The 24,181-nt window shown below is 33.4% G+C and overlaps 1 protein-coding gene and 1 long non-coding RNA gene across 2 annotated transcripts; one reads left to right on the top strand and one right to left on the bottom strand.

Moving 5' to 3' along the window:
• Window positions 1–1,898: 1,898 nt before the first annotated feature.
• Window positions 1,899–3,526, bottom strand: LOC123660255 (clavesin-2-like). Its single transcript, XM_045595351.1, has one exon. It carries the CDS (start codon window positions 3,524–3,526, stop codon window positions 2,534–2,536), a length of 993 nt encoding a protein of 330 aa, XP_045451307.1. The 3' UTR covers window positions 1,899–2,533.
• A 19,903-nt stretch (window positions 3,527–23,429) lies between these two features.
• On the top strand, window positions 23,430–23,921 carry LOC123660718. The gene is made up of 2 exons (XR_006744237.1): window positions 23,430–23,511; window positions 23,606–23,921. It is a non-coding gene; the product is annotated as an uncharacterized LOC123660718 (long non-coding RNA).
• Window positions 23,922–24,181: the final 260 nt, after the last annotated feature.

Genomic DNA, 24,181 nt, shown 5'->3' with positions numbered 1-24,181 from the left:
TGTATGCTCGGGGATAATTCGTGATTATGAACCGATTTTGATAATTCTTTTGTTGTTGGAAAGGAGGTATGCCAAATGTGGTACCATGTTAAGGAAACTAGGATCTGATGATGGAATCTCAGAAAAATCGAGGGAACCCCTCGAAAATCGTAGTGACGACTAGTATGTTTGTTATTTTTTTTTCGTCTACTTATATTGTATCATCGTCGTCGATAAGTATGTCGATGTAATTGAAGTCGGTTTTATCGTTTCCGAGCAAACACAATTATTATTTTTCACGTCTATGATTTACAAGGTTAAAAATTAAACTTTCAGTAAAATTTTGCGAAAATTTATCGACTCCTATACAGCAGACGTGATTTTCCCATCACTAGTGTTTTGATATCTTCAGTGCGTTGTATGGTCAAACGGACCCTACAATTTTTTTTCTCTTTTAAACGCTAAACGAAACAAGCGAGCTAAAAACGCAGCAAGGTATATATTGCGCACTGTAAAAAGGTCCTCTGTGAGTCAATATAACCAAATGACGCACCAGCAAAAAGTTCACTAAAAATCCTTACGCAGTGAACGTGTTAACTTATCAATATATTTACGAAAAGTCTACTTTTCTAAGTAATAATACCTATTTATGTTATGCTTTTTTATGAAACGGAAACAAGAAAACCGATAATATTGAAAATGAATGTTGATCATGTTACTCAAGTGATAATTAGCAATTTTTTGTTGACCTACAACACTGAAATACAATGTTATTAGCATAGTTAGTTCGATTTTTTGAAGTTATACTTTACTTTAGGCACGTTAGGGAAAAGTTATGAGAGTAAATTTTTACGATGCATGCGCACACCGTCACGAAAAAAACCGACACCCTGCAGTTAGCTGTAGTCAATGAAGTATAACTTCTTACGTGCATACATAAGTACACACATTTTGTATTTATTAAACCAGAACTCAGAATCCTGTATTAAGTTAAGAACCCTTACCCGTATAATAATGAAACTAACATGAATTTAATTAAAATTCAAAAGTAAATATCTGCTTTTGTTTATATAGTTGCAAAATTTAGATTTTCCACAAAATTGTAAAGAAAAAGTTCTTGTTATCATAAGATTGGGGAAACCCTGGGCTGCATTAAACTCGTTTATTTACCTTTTTTTAGAATAAAACCATTCTTAATCATTTTCTCATATTGAGAAATTCAATTAGCATATGTAGTGTAATCATTTACTATTTTTTCACATGACATCAAAAAAATTCCTATCGTATATTTCACCTCTTTATCGCTTAAGAAATATTGTGTCAAATAATAGATATATATATCTATCTATGTCCATTTTTTTACTTCGTGTTTTCTTAAAACTTTTTTTTAATAAATTCCTAAAGGGATAATGTAATTAAAAGGAGTTTCTAGCGATTTATTATATTAATAATCAAATAATTTTATATTAACTAACTACTATTACTTCTATTCGATATTTATTTTGGCTGATTTTTGATTATTTGCAAATCAATCAATCAATATATACAGGAGACATTTTATAGAGCAATTATTTGTGCATAAAATGTACATTAAAATACAAAAAATATCTTATATTCATTACGTTTATTTATAGTATACTATCAGGCCCGGAATATTGATTGTGAATATATTCAAGGACACTAGTAATAATATCAATGTTACACAAGAGATTGTTTCGGATTTATCTCGTTTAAAGGACGGATCTATTACAGCTAAAACAGCTTGTTTATTAAGCATGTTCTAAGAGAGCATTTGTACATGTTAGAAAAGCAATGTTTACAAATCATTTTTATAATTTGCTTTATCTTTAAGTCGACAAAAATATACATAATACTGTTTTTTAAACATGCACCAAAACTTATAAAATATAACAGTCATACACATATTTTACACATTTTTATATTCACATAAAAACTTACAGCTTAAATAATAATAAATGCGTCAGAAGCCTCGCAAAATTATAAAAGCTTTATTGTCTATTTAACTATTTTCATTACATCAATTTATTGCCATATTTTACGTAACAGATAAAAATTGTCGGGAAATAAACAGTAAATATAAAGGTGAATTTCCAAACTATGTACAATAAGTGAAGATAATGATACATTTTCTATAGTAATAAAAGTTTTAAGCCGTTATATTCGCTCATGCAACATCTTTTGTGCGAACAAGGGATGAGTCGTTTAACTTCCTCCCACTATCACAAATCTTGTTGAGTCATTTAAACATCAAATACCAGACTAACTCGATTTTATTGGCTTAATTTCGATTTAATTAGAATGCCTACAAATGCCATATCAAATATCCTGTAGTAGGTACATAATCGTAATGCTATCCTATAAATGATACTTTTGAATTTGGCTTATGGCGAAATCTAAAATAAATAATTTAGTATTTTTTTCACATGATATCACAAAATGCATGCACGTAGCACACACTCATACGTATGAACCGACACGCCCCGATGGCGGTCCGGTATAGCTGTCCAATGCATCCATTTTGGATCACACTTAGTCAATCTTTATCGCGCAGAAGCTCAGACTTTGCACTCTTTTCGTTTCCATTAAATGAGAGGTGAGAGCTATCTTTTTGTTTATAAGCTTTATCGAGCTTTGCAGCTGGAAGATCATTATCGACCGGTGTAGTTGTGGTTACTACGGGCACTGGTTTTGAATCTATGTTTTCACAGCGACAAAATTCCTGAAGCCATAGTTCTGAGTTGTAGGAGGGTCCTTCACCTCCTAATTCTGCAGGTAAAATGTCCAATGGCAATGAATCGTGTAGCGTAGACAAATTGTTTCCATGTAACATTATTCTTTCACGAGTTTTCGCCCTAAGATAAGGCTTAATTACTGCAAGCGCGGTTTCTACATACCACGGTTGACCAATGAAGTGTATGCTTTTAAATCGCACAGGCATACAGTCCTGCAAACAGTCGATCATCATTTTTAAAACTTTTGCTTGTAAACTACATGATTGTTTAAACGTAAACTCTGTCCAATCAACAATAATAACATAACCGTTTGCTTGATTTTGTACTTCTGTAAGTGTACGTTCCAGTGTTAGTAGTAGAGCTCTGAACACAGAAATTAGTGGACAAGCATGTGGGGTCCAATTCGAAGCAAACATAAGAAGCACGCAGCGACCACGGCGGTCACGTTGCGTTAGCACGCCAGGCAACCCATCGGCAAGAGCACGCAAGACGCCTCCGTCTGCAGGAGCCCATAGCTCGGGATGTTCACGGCGATGTTGATGATATCGAACTAGCAACTCAAAACTCTGCTGCACATCATGTTTTCGCGCGTACAAAAACCGTCGCAAGAAGTTGTCGTCTTGACATCTACTTTTATCGCGAAGAGCCAAGTTGAGACTCGAATCGACGGCTTCTTTGAGGCCAACCAGAGCACGTTGTCTATCACCCTCAGTTAATCTTTTCCTAGACACGTCACAAAGACGTTCATTTTGCATCTGGTGCAGTCTCCAGTCGTATTCGACATACTCGTTCATGTCTGGGCTTAGTATGACTCATGCGTCCTTTCACTAATTCACCAGTGTGTTGCGCGCGCGCCGCCTAGAGCTCGAGGCCGACTGCGCACTGAGTTCGCTCCGCGCGCCGCCGCCATCACGGTCCGTTCATTAAACCACATTATGCTGCGTTTACACTTACTCGACCAACCACTTGCTAGATTAGAGCCACATTTATTTTTTTCTTCTGTTATCGTTTTGTTCATAGAATATATATATCGATACCTCGGGGCTCAAAGGGCGTAAGCACCAAAACTCGATTTTAAAGGAGAGCCAAAAAACTAAAAAAAAAAAAATATTTTCGACATAACTTTCTCGATTATTGTCCTAAATAAACTATTCTAGGACCAAAAGTTTTTTTTTTTGATGCAGAACTTTGTATAATTATATTTCAAATAAATTTAAAAGTAACAAAAATAGCTTGTCTATACGCCTCGGAAAATCGAATGATTGGGGCGTTTACGCCCGAAAAATCAATGGATATTTGATTAGTGATGGTTGTAACCGTATATAAGTGTATAATCTATGGTTGTAACGGTCAATTTTCTCACTATTTCTATCAGTTTGTAGACAGCTGCTTTGTTTTCTTCATTTAGGTAATCGATTTAAGTGCAATTTTTATGAACTTTATTAACTTTTGTATATAATTATGTACTTTATTAACCTTTTTATAGATTTTATTACCATTTATCGACTCAGATAACTACTTAATTATACAAATACCTAATTATTGATTTTATCTATACTTAATAGCCTAACCTATCTAAAACCTATTCAAAAACTCATTTATTATTAAAAAAAAAATGATAAATAAAATTCACTTGTTATTGAAAATATTGTTTATTAAACAAAGTAAGAAAAAGACTCTTATTTTATATAATTTCAGTTGTAACGAAACATCTTATTAACGTAAAGCAGAATGAACGATTAAAACTAAATTGTACTGAAATGGCAAGTACTTAGGTATCGCTACAAAATTTTACGCTAATGTCTAATCTTCTGTTTAAAATGTATAGAAAATACAAGGAACTCTTGAGATCAATTATATATTATTTATGAAGTCTTTTGGTAAAAGTTATTAGGTAATCTTAAGTATTCCTACCTACTAAAACAGCAAACTTATTAAAATTTGACCATTCTTGAATAACGAATGTTTAACAAACATATTTATTATAAACAAATAATCTGTGAGGCTAATAAAACAACTGCTACTATTAAAAATCTATCTTACAATGAGAAAAATAAGTGCATAAACAAAATAAATTTCTGAATAGGATTCAGGGACAATGATAAATTCAATAATTTTTGCGTCACCTGCGTTACATATTATTTAAACAATTTTAGTCAATAATAGACTGTGGAACCATTAACATTACACATACATTTAATAAAATGACCAAAACTTAGGTACCTGCACTTACAAAACTAGAAATATTAAATTTGGTTAAAAATATTATCACACTATAACGTTTAACTTAAACATTAATGACCCTTAATCAAGAAATCACAATCACAAGCAAAGCTCTCGCAATCACATAATATATAGGTAGATATGGTTGACCAATTAAGGGATAATTGTTAGACGTATGTGTCATTTTATTTTAGAGTACATAAATGTTTAAGGGTGTATCTGGTAAGTTGATTCTTTAGAAATGGTTATGTTCGGGCTTAAGCACCACGTAAGAATATTCGTATCATCTACGGTGTCGTTTACTCCTATCACGTTTATGATTATTAGCAATGATTGCTGTTACGACACAAAAACTGAAAAAATATATTTTATTTTCTACAAAAAATAGGTCACTTTTTGGCAAATAGGAAGACTTTAAATATACAGATCGATAGAGGAGAAAAAAATAAGTAGGGCTGCATTAAAAAGTCAATTTCGCCAAAATGGCGGTTACGCCCTTTGAGCCCCGAGGTATCGATATGCGTTCTTTTTACATGACGCGAACTATACCTTGATATAAATAGCTAATTAAGAACGTTTTTTTGTAAAAATGTCAAAGTATACATATTTTACATAATTTTATTTACTTAGTTATACTTTATAGTACAACACAACTATATTATACATATTAAATGTAGTTTTAAGATAGTTACAGAATTTGTATTGCAATGGGCGGACTTTTGCTAATTAGTCATTTTTTCCAGAAAACCCAAGTAAAGAAAACCCAATAATTTTATAGTCTTGATATGTGCTTTTAATATGTTTCCCGTTTCCCCATAAGGAAATTTATAAATAAAATTTTGTTTGTACTTTTATCTAGTAGCTAACATTAAAACACTTTAAGATGCTGTATAATAACATTGTACTGTGTACTCGTATGCAAAATTAAATTAGTCTATCATATTGATAAAAAAGTGCGTGCGTACAAAGTACACATGTCAGAAGTGAAACTTCTTTGACAAACTAATTTTTAAGTCTCGTTTATATTTTTACAAATCTAAAGCTTAAGATTTCCGTTACTGCGCCATCGACAAAAACGTTACCGTTTCATCAAACGTTGCCGTTTTGATGAAACGGAAAATTTTACCCTCATGCGTCTAAAGAAGTTTCACTTCAAAAATATTTAAAAAAAATACTGAAATATCTTGAAAGTTGCAACCGAACATAAACAAAAAGAACAAGCGGCAAGTAGCTGCATCTAATGTAAACAAAGCATAACTTACTGAGGCAAAGCGAGTTATAAATAAAAGAAAAACTGAAGGTTGACTGTATACCGGTCAATTGGCTGGCTGGTTTCTGCGATGACGTCGGCAGCGCGTGCGTGCGGGACACACTCACGAGAGTAAGCGGGACGGCAGTCTATATTGTATACCATTATTTCGATGTAACCATAAAAGTGTAGCATAAACGGATGACCGAAAATCGTATAACGTCCGCACTTTGTTCACTTTATCGTACACTTCGTAACCGTAACCGGTAACTCATTACTCAAGCAGCATTTAAAGTAACAGCATCTACATTTTGATAGACAAATGAGACTAAAATAAAATTATAATAGGTATATCAAACAAAGTTGTACGTTAATACGTAATAAGTTACATTTGGCATAAAATTACTGAACACCTCAGCAATCAATGTGTTTGCTTATTAGTTTAATTTTATAATTGTATTGATGCTTTGTTTGTTGCGAATAATATTATGTATTGTTTAAACTAAACATATACCTACGTCATAACCAACGTTAGACATCAACGACCGCGAGCTCTGTGTAATAATAAAATAGCTATGACTACGTGTATTCCTCTGGGTTCACTTTCTCCTTGCAAAGTAGGTCTTTTCATATTAGGATTAGCTACAGCGAGCGAATAACAAGGATGTGTAAAAGGTTCCGGGTCTTATTATTATTATAAAGAGACGTAATCATAGCAGGGCATAATTTGATCATTACCGTACGGAACATAAATTCTCCTCGTGATTGATGTTTTACGAGGGCAATGACTTTTAAAAAAAAATTACCGTGGCGTTGCATATCATGGTCGTTGACTCGTTGCCCCGTGCACTAGGCTCGAGGTGCCTGGAGTAAAAATAGATTTATTCCGAGCTTCAAGATGCGAAGATTGTATCCCGACATGCTCATACCACCTTAGTATGTTGTTACACGCAAATGGTGACACGCATCGTTGTTGCGTTGTCGACTAGACTCAACAAAAACTTGATAAAATGCTGCTTTGACATTCACATCATGTAACGCTTAAGATCGCCGAGCTGAGATTTTCAATACTGCTTTTAAAAATACATTAAAATCAGGTTTTACATTAAGCATCTAATTTTATAAGAAATCGTTTTTATGTGTACATCAAACGACTTACTTATAGACAGTTTCTCTGCAAGAAAGTTGTTAATTTATCGTAGTATTTATATATAACACACCTAAAAGTGAACATATTAAAATATTTCCCATAATACCAAATTATTGTTGGACTTAACTATGCAGATCACGTAATAAGATAAATATGTTTAAATGTACCTAACCACTAAGCCCATAATATTTATTGCATTAAAATATTACAAACACAATGCGGGAACTTGGGCGATTGTCAATCGATCACCATAGATAAAGGTGATAACTTATTGTGGTATCTGATATACCAGAAATACGTACAACAGATATAACACGATAACGATTATTATACAAAATATTTAATACAAAAGGGACAGTGGACTACTTTTTTTCTCACATAGTCAAAAAAAAGGTTATGTAGAAACAGAAAATACTGTGTTATTTATAGCTATTTTGTTTCAAATAAATCGAAAAGATTATTTTTCTAAAACAATTTACCAAAATTTTTTATTACAAGTTTGGGTATTCCTTAAAATACTTTGGAGAATTTTTTTTTTTTAAATAGTATTAATAATTTCACCATACATACATTATTTTTATTAACCTAAGAAATGTATGTAAGATTTAGCTATAATTATCTTCTTACATATAAAAATTCTCGTGTCACACTGTTAGTTATAAGTCCTCCGAAACGGCTGGACAGATTTTTATCAAATTTTGTGTGCATATCGGATAGGTTTAAGAAACGGCCAACATCTATTTTTCATACCCATAAGTTAAAAAAAAGGGGGGGGGGGTGGATTAAGGGCAGTTAATAATATATATAGCAAAACAACGTTTAAGGGGTCAGCTAGAATAATATAAATATCTTCACTACCATCTATGCGATCGATGTAGACACATTTGTATCTAACTCTACTTTGTATCTATGATACTAAAGCATTTTTTTGGAATCTAGTACATCTTGGACTGCTGGAAAATGGAGCCTTAGTTATTTATCTCTTCTTATACTTAAGAACTTGAAAGAAGACACTTTAATTCTTCTCATATAGTGGTTCTTTAACTTCCACAAGTCACAATTAAAACCAGATGTGTAATCGGCTTAACAATTCAAATTTGATATTCAGGATTTGCAAGAAAATTTTAATTAGAAATTACTATTTTAAAATGCAGTTAAAACTCATATTTTCACTCTAATTAATCATAGGGACTTTATTAAAAATATATCATTTAAGTAGAAAAATGAAGTGAATGTTATATAAGTATGTAAAAACCCTCGGAAGCCATCTAAATAAGTTTGTCATAAAGAGATCCTCGATCTTCTTAAAGACAAATAAATAATTAGTACAAACTTTTACCCACGGCTTCGCACGCATTGAATTTTTTTTCACAAAAAGTATCCTATGTTACTTCTAACACCTCCAAGAATATGTGTAAAAAGTTTCGTGATGATCGGCTGAGTAGTTTTCGCGTGAAAGCGTAACAAACAAACTTACATTCACATTTATAATATTAGTAGGGATGTGTATTCTGGCCTACAAACATATTGCCATACGATCAATTCGATCGATCATATTCGAGGCACGTACCTATCACATTTGTGGTGTCCCTATACTCGTACATAACCTTTGCCTCCTTGTGGGGATGTGCCAATGTCCGTGTGGAAACCCGTGTGACAATCGATTAATATCGTTTGACTATTCATAAAGATTACGGTTCTAAAAAAAATAAAATAAATATCGTTTGATCTTATTTTGATCATTAAAATTAATAATTCGAAATGAAAAAAGGTCGTAAATGTAACTTTTTTTTTAATTTTTTGAGGTGTTGCTCGAGAGTTTGTTGGGGTAAAAAAGCAAAGCAATGAGCGATAACTATAGGCACGACCTCTGAAGTTAGTCACTGCCTCATGATTTTTTTTTTACTTCTTCGCATTTACTTTATACCCTTGCTCAAAATCAATCCAAAACACTTTAAAACTTACTCAAACAAAGTCATGCTTGCACGGAATTTCGACCCACTTTTTCCCTATAAATGTAGACTAATACTAAAAAGTTGTGAAGTAAACATTAAAGGGATGTTTTTGAGACAGGCATATAAAGCAGTATTAGATGTATAATAAGTAATTGTTATTTTTAGTATTATAATATTACAAAATATTTTATTATTTATGCTATTATTTTCTTTCGAAAAGCCCAACTATAAGTGGTCTTATAAAATTGATTGAAAATATCTTAAGATGACATTTTTTATACAACTACGTCGGCAAACAAGCATACGGTTCACCTGATGGTAAGCGATTACTGTAGCTTATAGGCGCCTGCAACACCAGAAGTATCCCAAGCGCGTTGCGATCCTAATCTCCCCTAGGAGCTCTAGTCACCTTACTCACCAACAGGAACACAATACTGCTTGAAAACAGTATTATTTAGTTGTGGTCTTCTATAAGGTCGAGGTGCTGCCCCAGTCGGGCTGCTCCATATTTTGAGCAGGAAATTTCCTGCTGTGCCCTACCTCATTTAATATTTAGTGTCATGTAAAGTATTTAGGTTTGAGCCACTTGTGATTGAATTAACTTAAAACATCTGGCTCTACGCCGGCGCCTGCGTAATTAACGACCGAGCAGCTGCAAACGATGTGGAATAACTTCCTATTGGCCGTTAAACAGTTATATTTAAATTTAAACTGACTCGTAGCAAACGAGTAAATAAAAAATAAAAAAGCTTAATACTTAATATCAAACTGGTTTTGTTTTTTATAGAAAAGATATGAATGTAACAACGAAAGACTTATTAACAGATTTAAACATACATTGAGGAAGACGATCAAGTGACATTTAAAAGGTATTTAGATGAAAATAAAACCAGATATAATAATAACAATTATATACTTATATTAAGATATTTTATGTACTGGTAGGCTGTGTGGCTACGGCATTAATGAAAATAGCCACCCCCTCTCTTCCCGTGTGTGTCGCAAGAGGCGACTAAGGGATAACACAATTCCACTACCACCATGGAACTAAAAAAGCCGACCGATGGCGGGATAACCATCCAACTGCTGACTTTGAAATATACAGGCCGAAGACGGGCAGAAGCAGCACCTTCGGTGCGACAAAACCAGTCCTGCTGTCACCAACCCGCCTGCCCAGCGTGATGACTATAGGCAAAACACATGACGTACTTCACGCCTGTACGTACTGAAAACTAAAAATGAAATACAATCTCTCATTTAAATCAAAAAGCTCGAAAAACAGTGTTGAATACTTATTGTGATTGATTACTGACAAACTGGTAATACTAAACAATATTCGTTAATATTAATTTACATACACACATGTTACATTGGGGGTAGGGGGGGTCAAAATCTTCAAAATTTGCGTTACGTAATATTTTTTTTATATCACTAGTTCGGCAAACAAGCGTACGGCTCACCTAATGGTAAGAGATTACCGTAGCTTATAGACGCCTGCAACACCAGAAGCATCGCAAGCGTGTTGCCGACCCAATCCCCAATTCCCCCCAGGAGCTCTAGTCACCTTACTCACCAACAGGAACACAACACTGCTTGAAAGCAGTATTATTTAGCTGTGATCTTCTGTAAGGTCGAGGTACTACCCCAATCGGGCTGCTCCATATTTTGGGGGGGGGGGGGGAAATTCCTGCTATGCCCTACCTCAGTTTAAACTTGAACAGTTAATACTTGAAAGCCCCCAAATATGTAACGTTTATGTAAATGTTTCATAAGTTTGCGACCAGAGACAAAATATTAGAGCTATCCTGATGTCCAAAATAAATCAAAAGATACATCCAAATAATGCTGTCCAGAGTTACTATTCTACGTGAACGACCACAATTAGCACGGATAGTTTCTAATAAATTGTCTTTTCTCGTTATAAATTCTCAACTCTATCCGATAAAATCACACTAGTTAATTTTAATAATCCATAAGTGCCAAACAATTTTTAATATGTTTAAAGTTTCGTGTCATTGTCGGTCTCGAACTTTCATGTGATAGTGATAATATAAGATTTTAACGGTTAGAAAACACATGAAGGTCAAATGGATAGAATAACTATCTAACCAATAATTTACTACAAACAACTTTTATACTTCCTAATACAAGGTAGGGAGTGAAGGTAGTGAGTAAAATAATAAGCGATTCTGTCATTTGACCTTTGTTTGACATTTGTTTCACATCCATATTATGTGGCAAATTAATAAAACTCAAATTGGAGTAGTATTTTAATATACAGAATATAAATATTTCTTAACAAAATTAGATACGTCTGTTCAATTGAAAGAGATTAAATCCGTCGTAGAATTGGTTCCGATAAAATAAAAAAATAAATAACCACAGAAATAAAACGCAGGAGTTACTTTGATATGGTATGTGTAACTTGCGGAACTATCTAACGAACAATCTGTATTGTTTAATGTAAATTTAATATTACCAATAGTGTACCATAGTACCATGTACAATGGTACAATGTTTATCACATGTATAAATATTCATTAGGTATAGGTAGTTTAATCTTTAAACATAATTGTTATATCTAAAAGTTAAATAAAAATACGTAAATATTTAAAGCTTCTGAGAAAACATTAGAATTTCCTTTAATATTTTCAATTTCTAATAAGTTATTTAACGTTTCTATAAATTTTACATGGTTTTCTATTTTATTTCAATTTTCCTATTTGTGTTTGCATATCAATACTGTACCAACATTTATAGAACTCAACCAACAACAACATTTATAGATCTTTACTGCAAAGAAAAAACTAGATTTTCATAAGACATCGATATGCTACAAAATAATTGTGTTTGCTCGCAAACGAAAAAAAAAACCGACTTCAATTACACCGACGAGTAATACACCGTAGATCGACGAAAAAATAGTCAAGTAACTACGCGTTATCAAAGATTACTCAAAAAGTAGTGATCAGATCTCAATAAAATTTATATGTGACTACATGACAAACATCAGCTTTCGATTAAATTAAAATTTATCAAAATCGGTACACCCAGTAAAAAGTTATTGCGGATTTTCAAGAGTTTCCCTCGATTTCTCCGGGATCCCTTCATCAGATCCTGGTTTCCTTATCATGGTACTAAACTAGAGATATCTTCTTTCCAACAAAAAAAGAATTATCAAAATCGGTACAGCTAGTAAAAAGTTATTGCGGATTTTCAAGAGTTTCCCTCGATTTCTCTGGGATCCCATCATCAGATCCTGGTTTTCTTATCATGGTACTAAACTAGGGATATCTCCTTTCCAACAAAAAAATTTTGATAATTCTTTTTTTGTATGAAAGGAGATATCTCAAGGGTTATAAGTACCATGATAAGGAAACCAGGATCTGATGATGGAATCCCAGAGAAATCGAGGGAAACCCTTGAAAATCGTAGTGACGACTAGTGCGTTTGTTAATTTTTTTCGTCTACTTACGTTGTATTACTAGTCGATGTAATTGAGGTCAGTTTTTTTCATTTGCGAGCAAACACAATTATTATTTTACTACACAAGTAACAAGTAATTTTTAAGTTACGTATTTCCCGTTAACATTTATCGTATGTCACTTAGTAATAACGTAGTATTATCATGATGACATACCAAATTTTTTAAATCCTTCCATTAGTTTTTGAGCATACATACTATTACAGTTTAACAAAAAAATAAATAAAAAGAAATCTATAATCTTTATCATTAGAGTTTTGTATAGAGTATAAATATAAAAAATTTTATACCACCGGATTTCATACCACCTGCTAACCCCACTCTATTTTGTAATGGAGAGACACTTGAAAAAGTTAGCAAATACAAATATTTATGATGCTGGGTCGACGATACGGGGGGCCACAGTCTGGAAATAAGGTGCCGCATAGAACAAACTCGTAATGCTTTCTTTCAGCTTAAACCACTTATATGCAATAAGAAGCTGAACATCGAGCTACGAGTACGATTAGCACGCTGTTACGTTTTCTCCTTTCTCTTGTATGGTGTTGAAGCATGAACCCTCACCGAATCGACCTGTAAGAAGGTTGAAGCTTTTGAAATGTAGGTATACAGAAAAATGTTAAGGATATCCTGGAGAGATAAAGTAAAAAACGTAACTATGCTAAGTCGTGTGAAGAAGAAAGCGGAAGTTGTGTACGCGGTTAAGAAAAGAAAGCATGAATACTTCGGCCACATCATGAGAAGCTCTAAATACCAGCTGCTTCGACTTATTATCCAGGGCAAGATTCAAGTCAAGCGCAGTGTGGGTCGAAGAACATCTTGGCTAAAAAATCTACGCCAATGGTTTGGGAAAAGCACCCGTAAGTTATTAAGGGCTGCGGTATCAAGGGTACAAGTTGCCAAAATGATCGCCGAACTTCGTGAGAAGATGGCACTTTAAGAAGAAGGAGATAAAAAATTTATATAAGGTACAATACATAATAATATTATTATAATACTCTTTATTATACACCATTAAAAGAAACCACAAAATAATAACATAAAATAAAAGATGTACAAGGCGGTCTTATCGCTGAAAGAGCGATCTCTTCCAGAGGACACGAAATAGAAACTGCAATTATGAAGTAAACAAATAATTGGTGTGCGAATTAGAATATTTTAATAAAGTACATATAGATAATATATAATAATAAACATATATAATACTTACATATATAAATTTTTTTTTATACAATGATAGGCTTGCGTTTGACCACTATTTCACCTGATGATAAGTGAAAATGCGGTCTAAGATGGAGCACGCTTACCTAGAAGTAACCTATTCACTCGCGACTTAAAGATCCCCAGGTTATAATTTTCTGGAAACACAGACGCTGGTAGGGAGTTCCATTCTTTGGCTGTACGGATCAAGAATGTACTAGCGAATCGCTTAGTGCGTATAAGGGGAATGTCAACCATATAAGGGTGGCGTAACGTAGAGCGTCTGGTTGTACGATGATGGAAGGGGGTAGGGGGAATCAGGTTATGAAGTTCCTGCGCACACTCTCCGAAGTGTATCCGATAAAATAACGACAGGCCAGCCACCCTCCGTCGATGATGCAAGCTTTGCAGCTTTGCAGCGACCAGTGCATCATCACCGATGAGCCTCCTGGCTCGTCTCTCAATCGACTCGAGAAGCTCCAGCTGGTACTTGGCTGAGCCATCCCAAAGATGAGAGCAGTACTCCATGCATGATCGAACTTGCGCTTGATATAAATTTAGAAGCTGTTCCGGAGTGAAGTACTGTCTCACCTTCGAGAGGACGCCCAGTTTTCTGGCAGCTGTTTGAGCCTTTGTCTCTATGTAAAAAAAAATACATACATATATAAATATAAATATATATAAATATAAATATATATACAAAAATACATCATATTTGTTTTGTGCGAGTGAGGACAGCTCGAATTTTTAACCGACTTCCAAAAACGGAGGAGGTTCTCAATTCGACTGATTTTTTTTTTTTTTTTTTATGTATGTTACATCAGAACTTTTGACTGGGTGGAGCGATTTCGACAAATTTTCTTTTAATCGAAAGGTGGTGTGTGCTAATTGGTCCCATTTCAATTTATTTGAGATCTAACAACTACTTTTCGAGCTATATCTAATAATGCGTTTTTACTTGACGCTTTTTTCGTCGACCTACGTTGTATTATACCACATAACTTTCTATTGGATATACCGATTTTGATAATTCTTTTTTTGTTCGCAAAGAGATATCCCAAACTTAGTACCATGATAAGGAAACCAGGATCTGATGATGGGATCCCAGGGAAATTGATAGAAATTCTTGAAAATCCGCAATAACTTTTTACTGGGTGTACCGATTTTGATAATTCTTTTTTTGTTGGAAAGGGAATATCCCTAGTTTGGTACCATGATAAGGAAACCAGGATCTGATGATGGAATTCCAGAGAAATCGAGGGTACTTCTTGAAAATCCGCAATAACTTTTTACTGGGTGTACCGATTTTAATAATTTTTAATTTAATCGAAAGCTGATGTTTGTCATGTGGTCAGATATAAATTTTATTGAGATCTGATCACTACTTTTTGAGTAATCTTTGATAACGCGCAGTTACTTGACTATTTTTTCGTCGATCTACGTTGTACTACTCGTCGATGTAATTGAAGTCGGTTTTTTTTCGTTTGCGAGCAAACACAATTATTATTGTAAATCATCTTTGCAGCATTCCAGTGGCTACTAATATATCTTCGTCCAAGATTTCTTAGTGACACATTATTAATTATCTTTAATTAGTACGCATTAATGCAATCCCGATATACATAATGCTTAATGCGGTCTCCTATCGAAGTATCTCTATGTGATCAACGCAGAGTTGCACGAAAAGAAATTAAAATTTAAGTAGTGATTAAACTAATTTAATCGCAAGAATTGTATGAAATTCTTGTGATTAAATTAGTTTAATTTCTACTTAAATTTTAATTTTGTTTCGTGCAACTCGGCGCAAGAGTGAGAAACCACGATAAAAACGTAACTCAAATAAAGCTAGTGTTAATGGACAAAGCACATTGTTTGAAGCAGTTCGGTTTCCAATTCGGTGCCCAAGGTTCTTTAATAACGACCCGAAAGACGAAACAGAAACGGACAGTTTAATTTATACTGCAAGGAAAATGCTTCGATTCGTGTCATATATGGAAATCTGTGCAGAAGGCCTGTGTCCATTAATGTCCATACGTGACCATCAGCAACTAAAGACGAAAATTTTCGGATTTCATAACATAACAGAATATATTCTTGTTTATTTAAAAGTAGGTTTCCCATTACCTCAATTAAAGGTTTGTATTGTCAAATTGGAGTATGCATACTCACAGAAGAGATTAATTTTAAATATAATAAAATCGTGACGCATACTGTTAGTCTTAGTTATAAATATGTATATTACATTATTAACTTTAAATAATTTTAAGCACAAATACACAATAAGGTCACTGCCAGATATGACAGTGTCTCGGATCTTAGGTACGATCTGACTCACGCAAAAGTCGTCTTTATTTGTGATCAACTTATATGACTACTACTTTACTTGCTAATATAAATAAAATATAATGAACATTTACATCGGCTTAACTTGAACGAGTTTGTAATAACTTACTTAGTTTGTATATATACATAGTCTGGCCACAAATACTATTACACAATTTAAAAGAAACAACAAATATTACATGATTTAAATATTACATTTGAATTTGGAATATGTCATTTTTATATTATTGTTTATTGTGTTTTCTCATTTTCGCGCCAATACATTGCAAAATATTTTTTGATATTAAAATGGATTTGGGTGAAAAAGGGAATCGAATTGCTATGATTGCATTAAACGGAGTAGGTATGGAACCAAATACAATTTTTAAAACTCTCCAAACGCTCGGTATTAGTTAAAGGTTTGTGTACCGGCGCTATTGATAGGTACAATGAAACCTCCTCTGTTTGTGACAGATCCTGGTGTTCGTACAAAAAAGACGATCATAGCAGTAAGGGAAAGAATTCGAAGAAATCCTGTCCGAAAGCAAAAGATTTATCTCGGGAGATGAAGATAGCACCTAGAACCATGTGGCGTAGGTATTTTAAAAGATGACTTAGGACTTACAGCCTATAAGAGATGCACTGGTCATTTCTTAGCGGATAATTTAAAAAAAAAAGAATAGATTGGTAAAATCAAAACAACTACTTAAGCAGTACACTAAGGGACACAGAAAAATGTTATTAAGGGATGAGAACGTTTTTATAATTGAGCAATATTTTAACAAACAAAATGACCGTATTTATGCTCAGAGCTCTAAGGGAGCTTTCCAATTAGTCAACATTGTAATACGTGGGCATTATCCAACCTAAGTGATGGTTTGGTCCCCACCTACTACACCAACAACCAAAGGTCAACTCTGAAGGAGTGACTGAGCTATATTTTTGTGAAAAAGGTATCAAAATATCGGCACAGGTGTATCAAGATACCATTCTTAAGAATGTAGTTAAGTCCCTTAATAGTACCATGTTCAATAACCAAGAATGTTCCTTTCAGCAAGACTCGACGCCGAGTCGTAAAGCTCGATCCAACCAATCTTGATTTGAAACTAACGTTCCGGACTTCATCAGAGCTGAAGACTGGCCGTCATCTAGTCTAATCCGATCTAATAGATTTAAATCCGCTGGATTATAATTTATGGTCAGTTTTAGAGATTATGACTTGCTCTAAATGCCATGATGATTTGAAGTCCATAAAACAATTCATACGATTGGCAGTGACGAATTTTTTCATGGAAAGAGTGCGTGATTGATAACTGGCCTCAACGTTTAAAGGACTGTATTGCAGCCAATGAAGACGACTTCGAACAAGCTTTATATTTTTTCAATGTTTTTATATAATATATTAAACTAATATATTGTAATATTAATAAATGTTACGTGCAATATAAAATATGTTCTTTCTTTGTAACAATATTTAGGGCAAGACTATGTATATATGTAATAACTAAACTTTTATAAGCGTCTACTCTTGTTATATTTCAGTTGAAATGAAACTTAGCTCTGAAATTTGTCGATATATACGTGTCTAATTAAAAAATGCGCAAACAGTAAATAATATTTACAGTCCTAAAGGAAAAAACGTACCAGAAATTCCATGTAAGTACTAATTTAGATTCCGTAAATAAACGAACTGAATTTTGTTATACATACTATAAATTGTTGATGGTTTATTATATTGGTTTATAATATTATGTTAGTACCTTTATATCTACGAATATTATAAAGAGGAAAGATTTGATTGTTTGTTTGTTTGCATTGAATAGGCTCCGAAACTACTGAACTGATTTGAAAAATTCTTTCATTGTTGGGAAGCTATCCGCCGCTGACATAGGGTATATATAATATATATTATATTTAAAAAAAAAACATTTTGAAATTTTTGTTGAATACCCGTGCGAAGTCAGGGCGGCATGCGAGTATTTTCTTTTCTTTACAAAAACACACTATTGTGTCATTAACCGATAGCAGCGCCACTTACCAGGTCCAATTGAGATAAAACTACCCTATCTTCCAAGTTGAACCAAATTACAGATGCTTACAAAATTTGATAAAAATTGGTTTGTTGGTTTCGGAGTTTATCTGGACATCGTGACACGAAATTTTCATATAATTATATATAGATAGTAATTCAATTAAACAAATGTAATAGGAGCTGATCAGCATACAAAACATATTTAGCTGAGGCAGTCTTGAGGCTCGTGACATAGGGGATAAGCTCCAGGAGCGATACCTAATGTTGTATGACCATATCACGCGCCGGTTTGAGAATATATCTAAAGCAAGTGCTATATCTGTCCTGGAACTAGACCTTCCATGCGGCCTTGGAAGTGCCAAATAGACATCCACAATAGAGACAAAAGAACCAATGAACTAAAAATGAATGATGTTTAAAAACTAATAACGTTTCAAAGAGAAGAATGTATATTTCTTCTTTTTCTGCCTTTGTTCGAACATCGTAAACGACACTTTGAGACTCGCCCAAGATACACTCAAGTTACCTTAACTTGAACTTAACGGCTGGTTCAAGCTCTATTTGGATATTACTTCGGTAGTAGTATCCGGAATGTTCTCGGTCTTTTACACATTTCATTAGAGACCCCCGTTTTCAGACGTTCTGTTCCACAAATTCACCCTACGGCTTACGATTCCAGGCGATCACTAAGCATTATGTCATCGGATCAGTTATTGAGGCTGGTCCTGGAAACAAAGTTAAGTACCTACCAACTACATTAAAGAAAATCAGAGTAGAAACCGAGCGCGAAAGCGTTTGTTACTAGTTTTCTTAATTGTAGTTACAGAAATGTATACTTTTGTTTTTATTGTGACTTACAACAAAAGCATTGCACCATTAATTACAAATAATTTTAAACCTGTTCTACAGTCACTGTTCTGAATACTTGCTATTAAATGGAGGCTTCGAAACTTCTCGTATCGCTACACCAATACAGTAATAAATGCCCATTTATGTTATAAAAGTGGAAGATATGTTTGTTTGTAAACGATAGTCTCTTAAATGAATAACGTTGTTATTTATTTGATTTTCAAAATTGTGATAATAAAGAAGTAATTTATGCTATATAACACTACACTGTGGTACGTAATTGTAGAGTTGTAGCTATAAATGTCATAAGAGGGCGAAACCGCGAGAAATGTGTAGTTACGTATGAGCAAAGTATGAGGTTAGAATGTACCTTATCTGATGTACTTAATTATAATTGGTCTCGTATGCACTTGCATGCAAATAAAATGTTCATACCGCTCGAGAAATCTGGAGAGAGCGTGCGCATTGAAGCAAGTAAAGGCAAGTTTTATGTTACATCGACGTCAATACAATACATAAAGGCTGATTGGATAAGCATGAATATTTATTTATTCTCATGTTACGTCTACTGCTTGCATTTTATATATTCATTTTGTAAAAGCGCAAGAAGACAGCGCCATTATCAATTATAAATAAGAGTTTTTATGTTGAAATAATTATTAATGTCAGACGTTGATCGACAGGTTTTTTTTTGTGTATGCTGTTAATACGCATTGACGTGTTGGCGCAGCGGTCACAGCACTGATTGTTGCGCTGGCGGTTCGGGTTCGATCCCGCTCACTACAGATATTTGTATTGGCCATATAGATGTTTGTCATGATCTGGACGTTTGTGCTTGTATATTGTCTGTGTTTCCGGACCCCCAACACAAGAGAAAATCCTTCAGGGGGCCGTTGAGTGTGAAGCGTTTATTTATTTATATGTAGAATATTTTAGCGCCTAAAGGTGTAAACGATTTAATATTTAACAAGATATCCTTGAAGATGGTCGCTTTGTTGCGATGATTATATTTTTTAAATGCAATATGCTTGAATGTTTTCCTTTCACAAACAAAACAAAGGCAATCGTGAAAAAATTACAAAACAAACGATAAGAACATACCTATTACATTGAAAAACAAAAGAATTTATAATCGTAAAAATCCGCTACTTACATACAATAAAATCGTCACAAATAGCCCAATCATACATTGTAAGATTATTTTAATGACAACAAATTGCAAATGTGGACATTCTGTTTGTGGTTTAGACGAAGTCATGCTCCATTTTCTAGATTAATTTAATTTAATTATTATTTAATTTTTATACTATAGTTTTTATTTTATACATTAGGTGAAATAAATTTTCTAAAGGTTTAATTCAATTATTTACTATATCATATTTAAATATGATAAATAGCTGATATGAGACTATTTTAAGATGTTACTTTAATTCAAGGAATTTATTGTTTTCTTTTTATATACCATGATGATAATGATGATTTTTATATATTTATTATAGATGCTATATTGCTTTTATATATTTATTATAGATGCTATATTGCTAGGTACCTGTGACTTTGACACTGACGGTTAGGTACTCGTACACATTTACCTTCTAGTTCGTCGTCCTAACTCGTAGTAGGTAAAGACTCAATTATACCATATTTCATTCAAATATATTTTGTAGTTTACATAGTACGAGGCCAAAACGCAGATAGACGAACAGAAAAAAAAAATATGTTATTTAGTTATATTTCAAATATTATTACTTATTCTAAAATATTAAACCTTAAAAGTCTAACCTTCAAAAAATCGCTTAAGTACTAAGAGTCACATTAAGTTAAGATTACGTATAAATAAAAACGAGTCTGCTTTAGACCACACGACTGAAGTAAAACTTTCTATCTGAAAACAACATCACTAATGTCGCACGTGTCGTACGAATCCGTGGATAAAGCTTTAGGTCTTATGGATTCTTTGTTTTTGTATTTCACAGCTACGGCTCTAGCTCGGGAGTTACATATAAAAATTCGTCAGTTTTATATACGGTTTTTATAGTACGTTTACATCACGTGACATTTACATTTTACTGTTGAAAAGTGACTAATTTACCTAGGTATATACACTTTTCATAACACTCGCGTAACGCCTTCACTAGCTTACGCCCCAAATCAAGCGTGCGTAAAGAAATTTTACTTCAATAAATTAATATATAATTACTAAGAATTTTGTCATCAATGGCTTTTACTTTTAAAATACACAGCTAATAAACGGCAAGATGGTCAAGTACTCGGGATGGTTTGCACTGCTCATAACATCTCTATTTTTTCAGACTGCAATAGAAGCTCTGCTCATGCTGTGTGGTTACGGCAGTAAAGAATATAGCAACCTCTTCTCTATCCGTGGGTGTCCTAAGAGGCGACTAAAGGATAACACAGTTCCACTACCACCTTGGAGCTTAAAAAGCCAACCAACGGCGGGATAACCATCCAACTGCTGGCTTTGAAATACACCTACCGGGCCGCGCAGCGTTTTCGGTGCGACAAAGCCAGCCTTGCGGTCACCAACCCGCCTGCCCAGCGTGGTGACTATGGGCAACACACATGTGTTCACGCCATTTTTGGAGCGAACTTATAGAGGCCTATGTCCAGCCGTGGACTGCGTTAGGCTGAAGTGATAAATAGAAGCCCTGTTTCAGTTGTGCGTTATAAAATGTTTGTTACTTAGTTGTAAGGTATAAAAGGTATTCTAAATCATTATTGTTTTATTATTCTTAAATGAATGAATGATATTAAATATAAACATTTTACTTAAATATGTATTTTATTTAAATTATCTGTACTGCAGTTGATCAGCATGACGCATTTAACTCTAACGCTTCTTGGCAATCGAAGAGGCCTGTGCCAAGATTTCCAAGCTTTCATCGAGTTTTCCGTTTAAGACTATTAAAATTCAATAGATCATGGTTCATGATGAGCATTTTTAACATTAAAGTTTGAAAGCCTTAGTCTTAGAACTATATCTAATTTTATTGCTTTACATTCAATGAAACTTTTGTAAATTCAACTGCCTTCTTTCAAAGATGGACTTTTTGTAATATTTTTATAAACAAAAATATCTTTAAAGTTTAAATTTGAAAACCGCAAACATGAGCGTAATATCGATCGTTTAAATCAGAGCACAAAAAACGACCTCGCAACCAGAAAGGCTGTTGGTCCGGTTTCGACTGACTCACTTTATAAAACAGTTTACATATTTTTTAATAAGTATATTCATTGTATCTTAATACTAATAAAAGATACTCTTATTTTAAAATATAGAAGGCGTTTTTAAATTTAAATCTAATTACAATATGTATTGTATCCTAATGTACATATGTATAGATTAGAATCACTTTACATAAGGTGGAAATTACATTTGCTTTTAATCAAAGTAATTTTAATCAAATATAAATTTATTATGTATTTGTATCCAATGTAAATAACATTCTATATTATTAATAAAATAATATAAACAACAAATCGTTATTTATTAAAAAAACTGTTCGATAAGGTATAAACTTGAAGTTTGCGTAAGTATTGTACACGTCCAAATCTTTAGATATATGACCACGGATGTGTATATAATGATTACAAAGGAAGTGTGTTAATTAGATACTTTATACGTAATAATAGTTGCATTCTATTTATTAAACTAGGCAAAGTTTCATACTTATAAGAAATTTAATTGTTTCATAAAAATGACATTTTCGTATCTACCAATGTGAATCCATATAACTATGTTTAGATAAAATATACCTAATGTTACATAATTCGCTTATAACCCATGACCTGTATTATCGTAATGAATGACATTTAATAATTTAAACACGAGTACACCTTTGAAAATAGTTGCCACCATTTATTAAACGTATTTTCATCGTTATCAGACTATGTCGTAATAATTGTAGACGGGTAAAAAAACTGCTACCGCCATTTCCATCCGCATTGCAACCGAGTAGCTAATTCGTATTGGCTGATTGTTTCCAAATAATGCTTGCTGTTCACCAACAGTGTTTTACGAGTGTTATTACCTCAACCGTCAAAAAGCAACTATGCATTACTGACGCTACAGTACTTTGAAAGTTATTTTACATTGTTACGAGAATATCATTGAAGTTTTTTATTTTTGGTATTGGCTTATTTCTAGGTTAACAATAAGTTCAGAATAATAAATTTTTTTTTAATATTCGACACTAGATGGCGACGTGAACCTTCTCCTCGACCGCTCACTGCGCCACTTCACCAGCAAGAGTCAATTCCGTGTCGATTCGATCAGCTAACGTAACTTTTGGAGGTAACAAATGTTATGTTACGTAATAGCAACGTGATATCCTACGTAATATTGAGTTTATTGATATACTTAACAATGGTGTTCACTTTTTTCGAAGCTATCAAGTCGTGCAGTTGCGCCGTCGTAGCCGCGAAGGGGCGTTAGCGACGGCACCAACTAGCGTGAATAAACATTGACCAAGCACCGCGCTCCAACAACTTACCGCAACATTCTTAGCGTAAAAGTTAACGTGGATGGTTTACTCTATGTAATTTGCGAGGACTGAGTTGCGCATACTAAGTTTCCCTATCGAAAATATAACAGTGCGAACGACTATAACGAAATTCGACTTTACTACTTGTGATGATGTGTGATACTGATGTTTCGACTAATGTTTTTGCTGGTTTGAATGGATATTGGGAGTAATTGCGCAACTTATACATAAAGTGAGTATATTCAGCTTTATTCTGAATTTCTCGGAGTATCAAGTGATTTTAAAAACTTAATATTGCTAGAAGAAATATTTACCGGTCTACATGCCACCTTTGAAATTTAACCATTCATTTTAATTAGTAAGTGCTTACCAAGTAATATTATTTATTTGTTTGTTTTGTTTTTGTATTTTACTTTACATTTTATACTCAAATTAAAAGTTAACATACAAAAGTAAAATGGAAAATAATGAAACTCGTTC

This window comes from Melitaea cinxia, chromosome 15, assembly GCF_905220565.1.
Source record: "Melitaea cinxia chromosome 15, ilMelCinx1.1, whole genome shotgun sequence".
Lineage (NCBI taxonomy): Eukaryota > Metazoa > Arthropoda > Insecta > Lepidoptera > Nymphalidae > Melitaea > Melitaea cinxia.
This window is presented reverse-complemented; position numbering and strand designations above follow the sequence as displayed.

What these genes read in the sequence shown, in the direction of transcription:
- LOC123660255 (XM_045595351.1), bottom strand. Translation starts at nt 3,526, where the DNA reads ATGAACGAGTATGTCGAATACGACTGGAGACTGCACCAGATGCAAAAT.